The sequence below is a fragment of the Odocoileus virginianus genome, chromosome 17, assembly GCF_023699985.2.
Source record: "Odocoileus virginianus isolate 20LAN1187 ecotype Illinois chromosome 17, Ovbor_1.2, whole genome shotgun sequence".
Taxonomy (NCBI): domain Eukaryota; kingdom Metazoa; phylum Chordata; class Mammalia; order Artiodactyla; family Cervidae; genus Odocoileus; species Odocoileus virginianus.
The window spans coordinates 19,962,591-19,974,795 of record NC_069690.1 but is presented as its reverse complement, the minus strand read 5'-3'; the positions used below and the strand labels follow the sequence as shown (position 1 = coordinate 19,974,795).

Sequence of the window (12,205 nt, the reverse complement as noted above, 5' to 3'; positions counted from 1 at the left end):
TTTAGAGCAAATATTTTTCATTATTAATTCACAATAAGGCAGTAGTGACATAGAATATGCATTCCCAAGAATTGCAGGGATCCAGAATCATAAGGAAAAGATGCGAAAAGACAAGCAAAATGACACAAACCTAACCTCCTTATAAGGTTTGCAAATTTACATGTAAGAATTATAGTCCACTCCAATTCTCTACTTGTCTTTCAGGAACCCTGAGGAAAAGCAATAAAATATACTGCATATATAAAACTTACAAATAGCAGTGATATTTTATTTTTTAGATAAGTGGTTACCACTATATAAATCACTCCAAATCAGTAAGGAGCATCTTCTCTATCTGTTGTACTTAGACCCTGAAAAAGATGAATCCCTTTTTGTTCAGAAAAGAAGGCAGATGAAAATTTTTTGCATCAGGTTGAGTTAAATCAGCACTTTAACATTATCATTAGAAGATTAAGTCTTGACAAACCAAACAAAAATTTTCTCTGTCCCCTTTCTTGAGCATAAATAAGGAAAACTCTCATTCCTGAAATGAATGGGCTTCTCCAAAGCTCGCTAATGGCTTGAAAGCAATGCAAACAATGATACAGTTCAGAGGACTTAAAAGCAGGACTGGTTTTGCTAAGATTTCTGGGTATTCAAACTTTAAGTCAATAGACATTGTGTTGTTGTTAAGCATCCCTAGGATTTCTGAATATTTTACAAATGCCTGACACTGTCATATGTTGACATATAGATCTTGTATTTTTGCCCAGGGAAAATGAAACCCTAATTCTGATAATCTAGGCAAAGAAAGCATCTTTAAATACTTTAACGCTTTCATGATATTCCTACAAATTGAAGACAACACTCAGACTGATACAGAATAAGACAAGCAAATGGAAAGATACACATTTCCAGATAGATATGCATGTCATTTATTAAAGATGTTGATTTCCCCTAAATTAATAAATTTAATCTGACTTCAATAAAAATTCCTATAACATTTTTTTTGGTGTTCTCTCTCCCCGCTTTTTTCAGGTAGATGACCCAATCCTAAAATTCATATTGAAAACTAACCACACAGTGATTAGAAAAGAGGAACAAATATTAACTATTCTATATTATTTTATTGGGTTCACTATGTAGCCATTTGGAAAAGGATAAAGCTAGATTCATATCTTAAATCTTACACTAGGATACATTCTAAATGGAACAATATTTAAAAAGAAAATCAAAATGATGGTCATTCCAGAAGAAAACAAACGATAATTCTTTTAACTTCTTGAAATAAAATGTAACAATGACTCAAAGCCCAGAAGCTGTAAAATAAAACTCAACCACATAGAAACAAAAAATCCTCTGCATGACACAAAATAAATGGCAGGTGAAAAACCCAGGAAAATATTTTTAACTCATTCACATGCTTTGGATAAAAAGAAGAAAATTAAGAATGCATATTTGCATTCGCTTATGTGTACACTAGGGCTTCCCAGGTGGCGCAAGTGGTAAAGAACCCACCTGCCAAGGCAGAGATATGAGAGATGCGGGTTCAATCCCTGTGTTGGGAAGACCCCTTGGAGGAGGAAATGGGAACCCACTCTGGTATTCCTGCCTGGAGAATCCCATAGACAGAGGAGCCTGGTGGGCTACAGTTCATGGGGTCGCAAAGAGTCGGACATGACTGAAGCAACTTAGCACACATGCATGAGTACACTAAGAAACTTGGAAGGATGTACTGAAAATTAAGAACAGTAGTTATTTATAGCTGAGGTGGAGCACTGGGTGGATGGAGGATAAGAATGGAAGAGAGGGACTTCCCTAGTGGTCCAGTGGTTAAGAATCTGCCTTACAATGCAGGGGATGTGAGTTTGATCCCTAGTCTGGGAAACTAAGATCCCAAATGTTGGGGAGCTACTGAGCCAGTGGGTATCTAGAGAGAGTCCATGTACCACAATGAAAGATCTCATATGATGCAACCAAGACCCAATGCAGCAAATAAATAAATGATTTTTAAAAAAGAATGGGAAAGAAAGTTTCTGGTGTTTAACACTTTATGTATGCTCAGTTGCTCAGTCATGTCTGACTCTTTAGGACACCATGGACTGTAGCCCACCAGGCTCCTCTGTTCATGGGATTTTCCAGGTAAGAATACTGGAGTGGGTTGCCATTTCCTTCTTCAGGGGAATCTTCCTGACCTAGGGATGGAACCCTGGTCTCCTGCGTCTCCTGCATTGGTAGGCAGATTCTTTACCACTGCGCCACTGGGAAGTCTCTTAGTGTACTCATGCATGTGTGCTAAGTCGCTTCCGTTGTGCTCGACTCTTTGCGACCCCATTAACTGTAGCCCACCAGGCTCCTCTGTCCATGGGATTCTCCAGGCAAGAATACTGGAGTGGGTTCCCATTTCCTCCTCCAAGGGGTCTTCCCAACCCAGGGATCGAACCCGCATCTCTCACGTCTCTGCATTGGCAGGCAGGTTCTTTACCACTTGTGCCACCTGGGAAGCCCTAATGTAGACACAAGCGAATGCAAATATGCATTCTTAATTTTCTTCCTTTTATCCAAAGCATGTGAATGAGTTAAAAATATTTTCCACTTTATACATTTCAGCTTTTGAACCAGATGAATGTATTACCTATCTGGAAAGTTAAATTCCAGAAAGTGCTTCCTCTCATATAGCTTACTTTCCAGTACAAAAAGACAGATAAAAAACAGATAAATATACACTTGGGATCCTAGTGAGATAACTAAATTCATGAATACACGGAGCTTAACAAACCTCATTAGTCTTCATGGTGTCTCATAAATAGTGAAACACATAGTAGTAGCTCATAAGTCCTTTCTGAAGAACTATAAAATTACTTAAAATTCTGTTTGTATTATTATATATTTTTTCTACTTGCTTTTTAACATAAGAAGAGCTAGATCATCAACTGAAAACACCAACAAATTGTACCTGTTGTAAGTAGTGTTTGGAACATATATCTTCAGGTCTTCTGAGATATCTCTCATCACCCTCTGATAACCAGACAGTCCTGAATCTTTGATATATTTAGGGTTGTTTCTCATTAAGTATTCTCCCAAATGGTTAATTGGATCAAACTTGGTGGGAATATCAACATCTGCCAAAAGCTTCTTCTTTTCCACTTGCATTAACATTCTTTCCATTCCAGGAACTAAGGTGGGTAACAGTTTGTCGAGCAAATACGCACGAGTGCTCAGTGTCATGCTTTCGGTATTAAACCACTCTTTGGCCAAATTATCCCTGGGGAGTTTTTCTTCAGCCTTTTTTTCTACTTCCTTCTTCAGATTTTCCTTATCTATGATTTTCTGATGCATTGCCTGGGCTCTTGCCTGAACTCTTTCTAAAAGATTTTTCTTCCATGGTTGTTCCAGGTTTGAATCCTGTGCAGTTTGATCTAAATTGAAAATCACTTTTGCAGGTTTTCTAAAAACAACATTCTGTGAGACTCTAGTTTTAGACTCCTCTTCTGAACAAGTTGAGAGTTTTGGCTGGTTCTCCAGGTTTAAATCTGAGGAAACAAAAGTGAAATGTAAGAAATATTAGAAGTAAATTTCAATCTATATTACTCTAGAATATTATTAGAAAAAATTTACATGGTACATTCAAACACAAGTAAAAGTAACAGAAAATCAGACAGCAGTGACTTTAACCATCAGGACATTTATTGTTTTCTTAATCAACAGTCATTCAACAGCTCAGTTCTTTCATTAAGTACCTATCTGTTTCTATTGCTCTTTATTTTTTGTGTTTGTACCTCAAGATCACAAGATAGCTATTGAACCTCCAGGCATCTCTTCTTTTTTTCTTGTCTTTATTGAATTTGTTACAGTATTGCTTCTGTTTCATGTTTTGGCTTTTTGACCACAAGGCATGTGGGATTTTAGCTCCCTGACAGGGATTGAGTCTGCACTCCCTGCATTGGGAAGCAAAATCTTAACCACTGAATTGCCAGGGAGGTCCCCAGTGCATCACTTTGTTACAGTAGAAAAGGACTGAGAACAAAGGGGCTTTCTGCTCTGGAGGTTCTGTTTTGTCACCCAAGAAGGGAAGATCCCAAACTCTTTACTCCAAGACTTTCCTTTACATTTCATTGGCCCTAATTAGGTTACATGCCCACCCTAAGCCAACAGCTGGTAAAGGGAAAAGGGGTTAATTGGGAATAGTTTTGATCAACCGTAATTTATTCCTTTGTTTCAGGATTTAGATAGAATTCTCTGATATCAAGTGATTTCTATCTGCTACAAAATTAAGGTTCAGTTGGCAGACAGAAAGGTGGGAAAATGTCTGCTGAGTAGGCGATGAAGAGAGTCTGCCACACTTGTATATGTAAATATATTTCTTCCCACTCTCATGCTTCCAACTTCTTTCAGGTTGGAGATTTTACACCAAGATAGTTCACTAAGAAGAGGCATCTACATTCCCTTCCTACCAAAATCTCTAGAAATTATAGAAATGATAGGGTGTGTGTGTGGTGGTGGGGAGGTTTAAGTATTCATTTGTTCGGCTGCATGGGGTCTTAGTTGCAGGCTGGGGGATCTTTCCTTGCAGCACATGGACTCTCTAGTTGTGGCCCGTGGGCTTAGCTGCCCCTTGGGGGCACATGGGATCTTAGTTCCCCAACCAGGGGTCAAACCCCCATCCCCTGAACTGCAAGGTGAATTCTTAACCACTGGACCACCAGAGAAGTCCCTGTGTGTGTGTGTTTTAATATGAACATAAGAATGCTAAGAATAATAAAGAGGGCCTCCAGTAGTCAGAAATTTTGAAGGCCTCTGAAAAATGTAAGGTAAATGAGATTCAGTTCAGTCCAGTCGCTCAGTCGTGTTAGACTCTTTGGGACCCCATGGACTGCAGCACAGTAGGCTTCCCTGTTCATCACCAACTACTGGAGTTTGCCCCAACTCATGTCCATCGAGTCGGTGATGCCATCCAACCATCTCAACCTCTGTCGTCCCCTTCTCCTCCTGCCTTCAATCTTTCCCAGTATCAGGGTCTTTTCCAAGGAGTCAGTTGTTCACATCAGGTGGCCAAAGTATTGGAGCTTCAGTTTCAGCATCAGTCCTTCCAATGAATATTCAGGGTTGATTTCCTTTAGGATTGACTGGATTGATCTCCTTGTAGTCCAAGGGACTCTCACGAGTCTTCTCTAACACCACAGTTCAAAAGCATCAGTTCTTTAGTGCTCAGTTTTCTTTATGGTCCAACTCTCACATAAATACACAACTACTGGAAAAGCCATAGCTTTGACTAGACAGACCTTTGTTGGCAAAGGTTTATCATAGCTTTTCCTCCGAGGAGCAAGAGTCTTTAAATTTCACAGCTGCAGTCACCATCTGCAGTGATTTTGGAGCCCAAAAGAATAAAGTATGTTGCTGTTTTCATTGTTTCCCCATCTATTTGCCATGAAGTGATGAGACCAGATGCCATGATCTTACTTTTCTGAATGTTGAGTTTTAAGCCAACTTTTTCATTCTCCTCTTTTACTTTCATCAAGAGACTCTTTAGTTCCTCTTCGCTTTCTGCTATAAGGGTGGTGTCATCTGTGTAACTGAGGTTATTGATATTTCTCCCAGCAATCTTGATTCCAGCTTGTGCTTCATCCAGTCTGGCATTTCACATGATGTACTCTGCATATAAGTTAAATAAGCAGGGTGACAATATACAGCCTTGACATACTCCTTTCCCGATTGGGAAGCAGTCTGTTGTTTCATGTCTGGTTCTAACTGTTGCTTTTTGACCTGCATACAGATTTCTCAGGAGGCAGGTAAGGTGGTCTGCTATTCCCATCTCTTGAAGAATTTCCCACAGTTTGTTGTGATCCACACTGTCAAAGGCTTTAGTGTAGTCAATGAAGCAGAAGTAGATGTTTTTCTGGAACTCTCTTGCTTTTTTGATGATCCAACAGATGTTGGTAATTTGATCCCTGATTCCTCTGCCTTTTCTAAATCCAGCTTGAACATCTGGAAGTTCATGGTTCATCTACTGTTGAACCCTGGCTTGGAGAATTTTGAGCATTACTTTACTAGTGTGTGAGATGAGTGCAATTGTGTGGTAGTTTGAGCATTCTTTGGCATTGCCTTTCTTTGGGATTGGAATGAAAACTGACCTTTTCCAGTCCTGTGGCCTCTGCTGAGTTTTCCAAATTTGCTGGTGTATTGAGTGCAGCACTTTCACAGCATCATCTTTTAGGATTTGAAATAGCTCAACTGGAATTCCATCACCTCCACCAGCTTTGTTCATAGTGATGTTTCCTAAGGCCCACTTGAGTTCATATTCCAGGATATCTGGCTCTAGGTAAGTGATCACACCATCGTGATTATCTGGGTCATTAAGATATTTTCTGTATAGTTATTCTGGATTAAGGGAACTATAAGACCAAAAAGATCCAGAAAATCAGTGTGAAATTTGGGAGCAACTATGAGGCACCCTAAGCTTAAAGAATTTATATATGGGTAGCAGGGGAGTGATTGATCTTTTTATGTATCTTCATCCCCATTGAAGCTAATCATCAGGCACTAGAGGCATTCACTGTTGAGCTGAGACAAGTGGGTCTGGGAGAGAGAGGCAGGACAATGCCTCCATACCCATAAAAAATGAATTTCCGGCAGACTTCACTGTCTGCATATCTCACCCCTCCTCCAAAATCTCAGGCAGCAGGCTACAGAAAACAGGAATGTCATCCACAGAAAAGCAAACAGGGATTCCCAGATGCAAATGTAAGCACACACATAAGAATCACTAAATATTTAAGGAAAACTATCTCCATGACTAAACAAATGCAATGGTTAATACTATCCAAGGAAGCACCATTAATAAGACAAATATAAGGAGTTCTAAAAGAACTATAATTAAATGGATATCCTCAGAACAGAGATATAGAGGAAATAAAAATAGTTTTTATCATTTTTGGAAATTCAGAGAACTTAGAAACCTAGTGGTCAGACTTCTGTTTCTGTTATCATTCTCCAATTAAAAAATGGGACTTCCCTGACAGTTGAGTGGTTAAAACTCCGAGGTTCCACTGCAGGGGGCACAGGTTTCATCCCTCATGGGGAACTAAGATCCCACATATCACGGGGTGCACAGTGAGAAAAGGAAAGGAAAAGAAAGAAATCGTGACTTATTGAAGAAATGGCTGATTCTAGGACTGGAGCAAGAAATATTCAAGAGCCTGGAGTATCTTCTAGTGCCAAAAAGTAAAGAGCTCAAAACAACCTCTGCATTGATTGGGACATGCTGTAGGGAATCAGTAGCCAACTAAAAGCTCTCTCAAAGGCCAAAAATGGAACAATTTGAGCAACAAAGTAATATTGGATTATAACCCCAGTATAAAATAGATATCCATGTCTATACTGATATAAAAAAATACCTTAATAAATAAATGGGGGAAATAGAAAAATCTCCTGTGCAGAAGTATTCCAAATAACTATGTACTCTGCCTTTAAGGCACTAGAGCATAATTCTCTTCTCCATAAGTGTGGGCTGTGCATAGTGACTTCTCAAAGAGTACAGTTAGAAATAGGGGAAATTAAAAAAAACAGAGGAAAAAGAATAACTTTACAGTGGAGAAACATGACAACTACTATCTCAGTCAGATGATCAAGGCTAATATCAACAATGAAAAGTCAACATTGGCTCATTAATTGTGACAAATGAGCTGTGCTGATGGCATATATGATATGCTTGATAGGATGAAATGGCAATAGCAATTCTTCTCTGTAATCTTTCTCCAAAAACCAATAATCTCAGTCACATTATGAATTTTTTAAAAAATCAGACAAATCCCAATTAGGGCCATTCTGCAAAAATACCTGATAGTACTCTCTAACACTGTCAAGGTCATAAAAAATAAGGAAATCTGATGAACCGTTAGAGCAAAGAAAAATCTAAAGGGACATGACAACTAAATTTGGTATCCTAGAGCAGTAAAATTTGGTTCCTGGAGCAGTAAAAGAACACTAGGTAAAACTAAGGAAATCTCAATAACCTATGGATCTTAGTTAGTTATAATGTATCAATACTGGCTCTTTGATAGTGATAAATGTGCCATGCTAACATAAGATATTAATAATAGGTAACATTGGATATGAGGTAGAGAGGAATTCTCTGTGTTACCTTCACAATTTTTGTTTTGATAAACTTAACAAGTAGTCTAAAAATAAAAGCTTATTAAAAAAAATAAACCAAGAAAACAAGAGAGATTATTTGAAAATGAAAGAGGATTTTTGTTGCCAATAAATCTTCAATACACTGGCTTGAACATCAGAAAACAGTCAATCAGCAAGCTGCAAGATAAAGTCAAGGTGGATAAAAAGAGCAAAGTAAATAAAAGAATGGAGGATTGATGTTTATTTAAAACACAGAAATTCATCCATAGAAAAATGAAATGTTGATGTATGTAACTGAAACTCCAATACTTTGGCCACCTGATGTGAAGAGCTGACTCATTAGAAAAGACCGTGATGCTGGGAATGGTTGAGGGCAGGAGGAGAAGGGGACGACAGAGGATGAGATGCTTGGATGGCATCACCAATGGACATGGGTTTGGGTGAACTCTGGGAGTTGGTGATGGACAGGGAGGCCTGGCGTGCTGCAGTTCATGGGGTCGCAAAGAATCAGACATGACTGAGAGACTGAACTGGACTGAACTGAACAACATGAATGGAATTTGAAAACATTATGTTTAGTGAAATATGCCAGACACAGAAGGACAAATATCATATGGTTCCACTTCCATGAGGTAGCTAAATTCATAGACAGAATAGAAATCACAGTGGGGTGAGGGAAGAGGGGAAGGGGGAAATACTGTTTAATGGGTATAGAGTTTTTGTTAGGGATGATGAAAGAGTCTTGAGTAGAGATGGTGATGATTTGTGAATCAACTTTGTGAATACATTTAATGTCACTGAATTGCACACTTACAGATAGTTAAAGTGATAAACATTATGTATATTTTACCATATTTTAGAAAAAGACAGAAGAGCCTCACCAAGACTTCAGAATCCCTCTCATGCTACCTTTTCAGTCACAACGTTCCTTCAAAGGTAACACTAACTTTCCTTCCTCCTTCCCTTCCCTTCCCTTCCTTGCTTTCCCCCTTCCTTCCTTCCTTCCTCTCTCCCTATCTCTCTCTCTTTCCCCCTCTCTTTCCAGGCCTTTTCCCGTTCCTGCCTCTCTCTGTTAACATTCCCTTGACTCTCACATTATGGATTAATAATATCTGTTTTTGAACTTCATACTGATGGAATCATACAACATGTGCTCTATGGTACCTGTTTTTGCTCAATAACTTAACTACTTTTATCCACGTTGCCTGGCAGTAGCTTCATAGTATTACATTATGCGAACATGCTACAATTTTTTCTATTCATTCTACTGCTGATAGGATATTTAAATACTTTCCAGATTTGATTATTACAAAAAAGCTGCCATGATCATTCCTCTGCATGTCTTCTGGTAGACATATACATTCATTTATCTTGGTATGTACCTAGAAGTATAAATGCTGATCATAGGGTATATATATATATTCACCTTAGAAATAGTGCCAAACAGTTTTCTGAAGTTGTACCAATTTACGTTCCTACCATCAATGTATGAAAAATCTTGTATTCCATATCCTTGCCAACTTGGTATTGTCTTTTATTTCAGTTATTCTGCAGAACACATGGTTTTATCTCATGATTTTAATTTGTATTTTCCTGCTGACAAATGAACTAGAACGCATTTCCCTCTCTTTACAGGCATTTGGATATCCTCTCTGATGAAGTATTTGTTCAAAGCTATCATCCACTTTTCCATTGGGTTGTCTGTCTTACTGATTTGTAGGAGCTCTTTTTATAGTTAGATTAAAAACCTTTGATGAACATAGGTATTGTAAGTATCTTTTCTCATATCTTTCTTGGCTTTTCACTCTCTTTAAGGTGTTTTCTAATGAACAGAAGTGTTTTCTAATGAACAAAAATAGAATTCTTAATTTTAATGTGTCCATTCCTCATTTATTTAATTTTATTGTCAGTATCTTTTGTGCTTTGTTTAAGAAATTTTATATACCCCCAAATTGTGATAATATTCTCCTGTGTTCTTCTAAAATTATTTACTGCTTCATCATTCACATTTACATCTATAATACATGCAGAATTTGTTTTTATGTGTGGGGTGAGGTAGGACTCAAAAATACATATTTTCCATTTTGGCATCATTATTGTTTTCAATACAGGATTTTCAACTGGACTCTGTTCCACTGGCTTGTCTATTTTTATGCCAATGTCATACTGTCCTAATTTTTGTTACTTAACTATAAATCTTGATATTTAGAAATATAAATCCTCTAGCTATGTTGTTCAAGATTTCCTTGGCTTTCTGGGTGTTTTGCACTTCTACATAAATTTTAGAATCAAGTTGTCATTTTATAAGCATACAGACACACATACAGAACCTTGCATAAATTTTTATTAGAATTACAGTGAAGCTAGAGGTCAGTTGAGAAAGCACTACTATCTTAATAATATTAAGCCTTCTAATTCATGAATAAGGTATATATTTTCATTTATTTAGGTCATCTTTAATTTCTTTTGATTATGCTTTATAGTTTCAGTGTAGAGGTTTTGTTCAATTTTGGTTAGACTTCGATAAAGGACAGAAATGGTATGGACCTAACAGAAGCTGAAGATATTAAAAAGAGGTGGCAAGAACACACAGAAGAACTGTACGAAAAAGATCTTCACAACTCAGATAATCACAATGGTGTGATCACTCACCTAGAGCCAGACATCCTGGAATGTGAAGTCAAGTGGGCCTTAGAAAGCATCACTACGAACAAAGCTAGTGGAGGTGATGGAATTCCAGTTGAGCTATTTCAAATCCTGAAAGATGATGCTGTGAAAGTCCTGCACTCAATATGCCAGCAAATTTGGAAAACTCAGCAGTGGCCACAGGACTGGAAAAGGTCTGTTTTCATTCCAATCCCTAAGAAAGGCAATCCCAAAGAATGCTCAAACTATGGCACAATTGCACTCATCTCACACACTAGTAAAGTAATGCTCAAAATTCTCCAAGCCAGGCTTCAGCAATACGTGAACTGTGAACTTCCAGATGTTCAAACTGGTTTTAGAAAAGGCAGAGGAACCAGAGATCAAATTGCCAACATTCGCTGGATCATCTTGAAAAAGCAAGAGAGTTCCAGAAAAAAATCTATTTCTGCTTTATTGACTATGCCAAAGCCTTTGACTGTGTGGATCACAATAAACTGTGGAAAATTCTGAAAGAGATGGGAATACCAGGCCACCTGATCTGCCTCTTGAGAAACCTATATGTAGGTCAGGAAGCAACCGTTAGAACTGGACATGGAACAACAGACTGGTTCCAAATAGGAGAAGGAGTACATCAAGGCTGTATATTGTCACCCTGCTTATTTAACTTATATGAAGAGTACATCATGAGAAATGCTGGGCTGGAAGAAGCACAAACTGGAATCAAGATTGCCGGGAGAAGTATCAATAACGTCAGATATGCAGATGACACCACCCTTATGGCAGAAAGTGAAGAAGAACTAAAAAACCTCTTGATGAAAGTGAAAGAGAAGTGTGAAAAAGTTGGCTTAAAACTCAACATTCAGAACACTAAGATCATGGCATCTGGTCCCATCACTTCATGGGAAATAGATGGGGAAACAGTGAAAACAGTGTCAGACTTTTTTTTGGGGGGGGGGCTCCAAAATCACTGCAGATGGTGATTGCAGCCATGAAATTAAAAGACACTTACTCCTTGGAAGCAAAGTTATGACCAACCTAGACAGGGTATTAAAAAGAAGAGACATTACTTTGCCAACAAAGGTCCATCCGGTCAAGGCTATGGTTTTTCCAGTGATCATATATGGATGTGAGAGTTGGACTGTGAAGAAAGCTGAGCACCGAAAAATTGATGCTTTTGAACTGTGGTGTTGGAGAAGACTCTTTAGGGTCCCTTGGACTGCATGGAGATCCAACCGGTCCATCCTAGAGGAGATCAGTCCTGGATGTTCACTGGAAGGTCTGATGCTGAAGCTGAAACTCCAGTACTTTGGCCACCTCATGTGAAGAGTTGACTCATTGGAAAAGACCCTGATGCTGGGAGGCATTGGGGGCAGGAGGACAGGGGATGACAGAGGATGAGATGGCTGGATGGCATCACCGACTCAATGGACATGGGTTTGGGTGGACT

General features: G+C 38.5%; 1 protein-coding gene across 6 annotated transcripts in view; it reads right to left on the bottom strand.

Annotated features, from left to right (window-relative positions):
• EFCAB5 (EF-hand calcium binding domain 5) overlaps nt 1-12,205 on the bottom strand; it is a 110,163-nt gene that overhangs the window by 72,678 nt on the left and 25,280 nt on the right. For all 6 annotated transcript variants that reach the window (XM_070478796.1, XM_070478795.1, XM_070478798.1 and 3 more), the window contains one exon: nt 2,936-3,512. In XM_070478796.1, the coding sequence (XP_070334897.1) occupies nt 2,936-3,512 (577 nt within the window). The remainder of the gene's footprint in view (nt 1-2,935; nt 3,513-12,205) is intronic.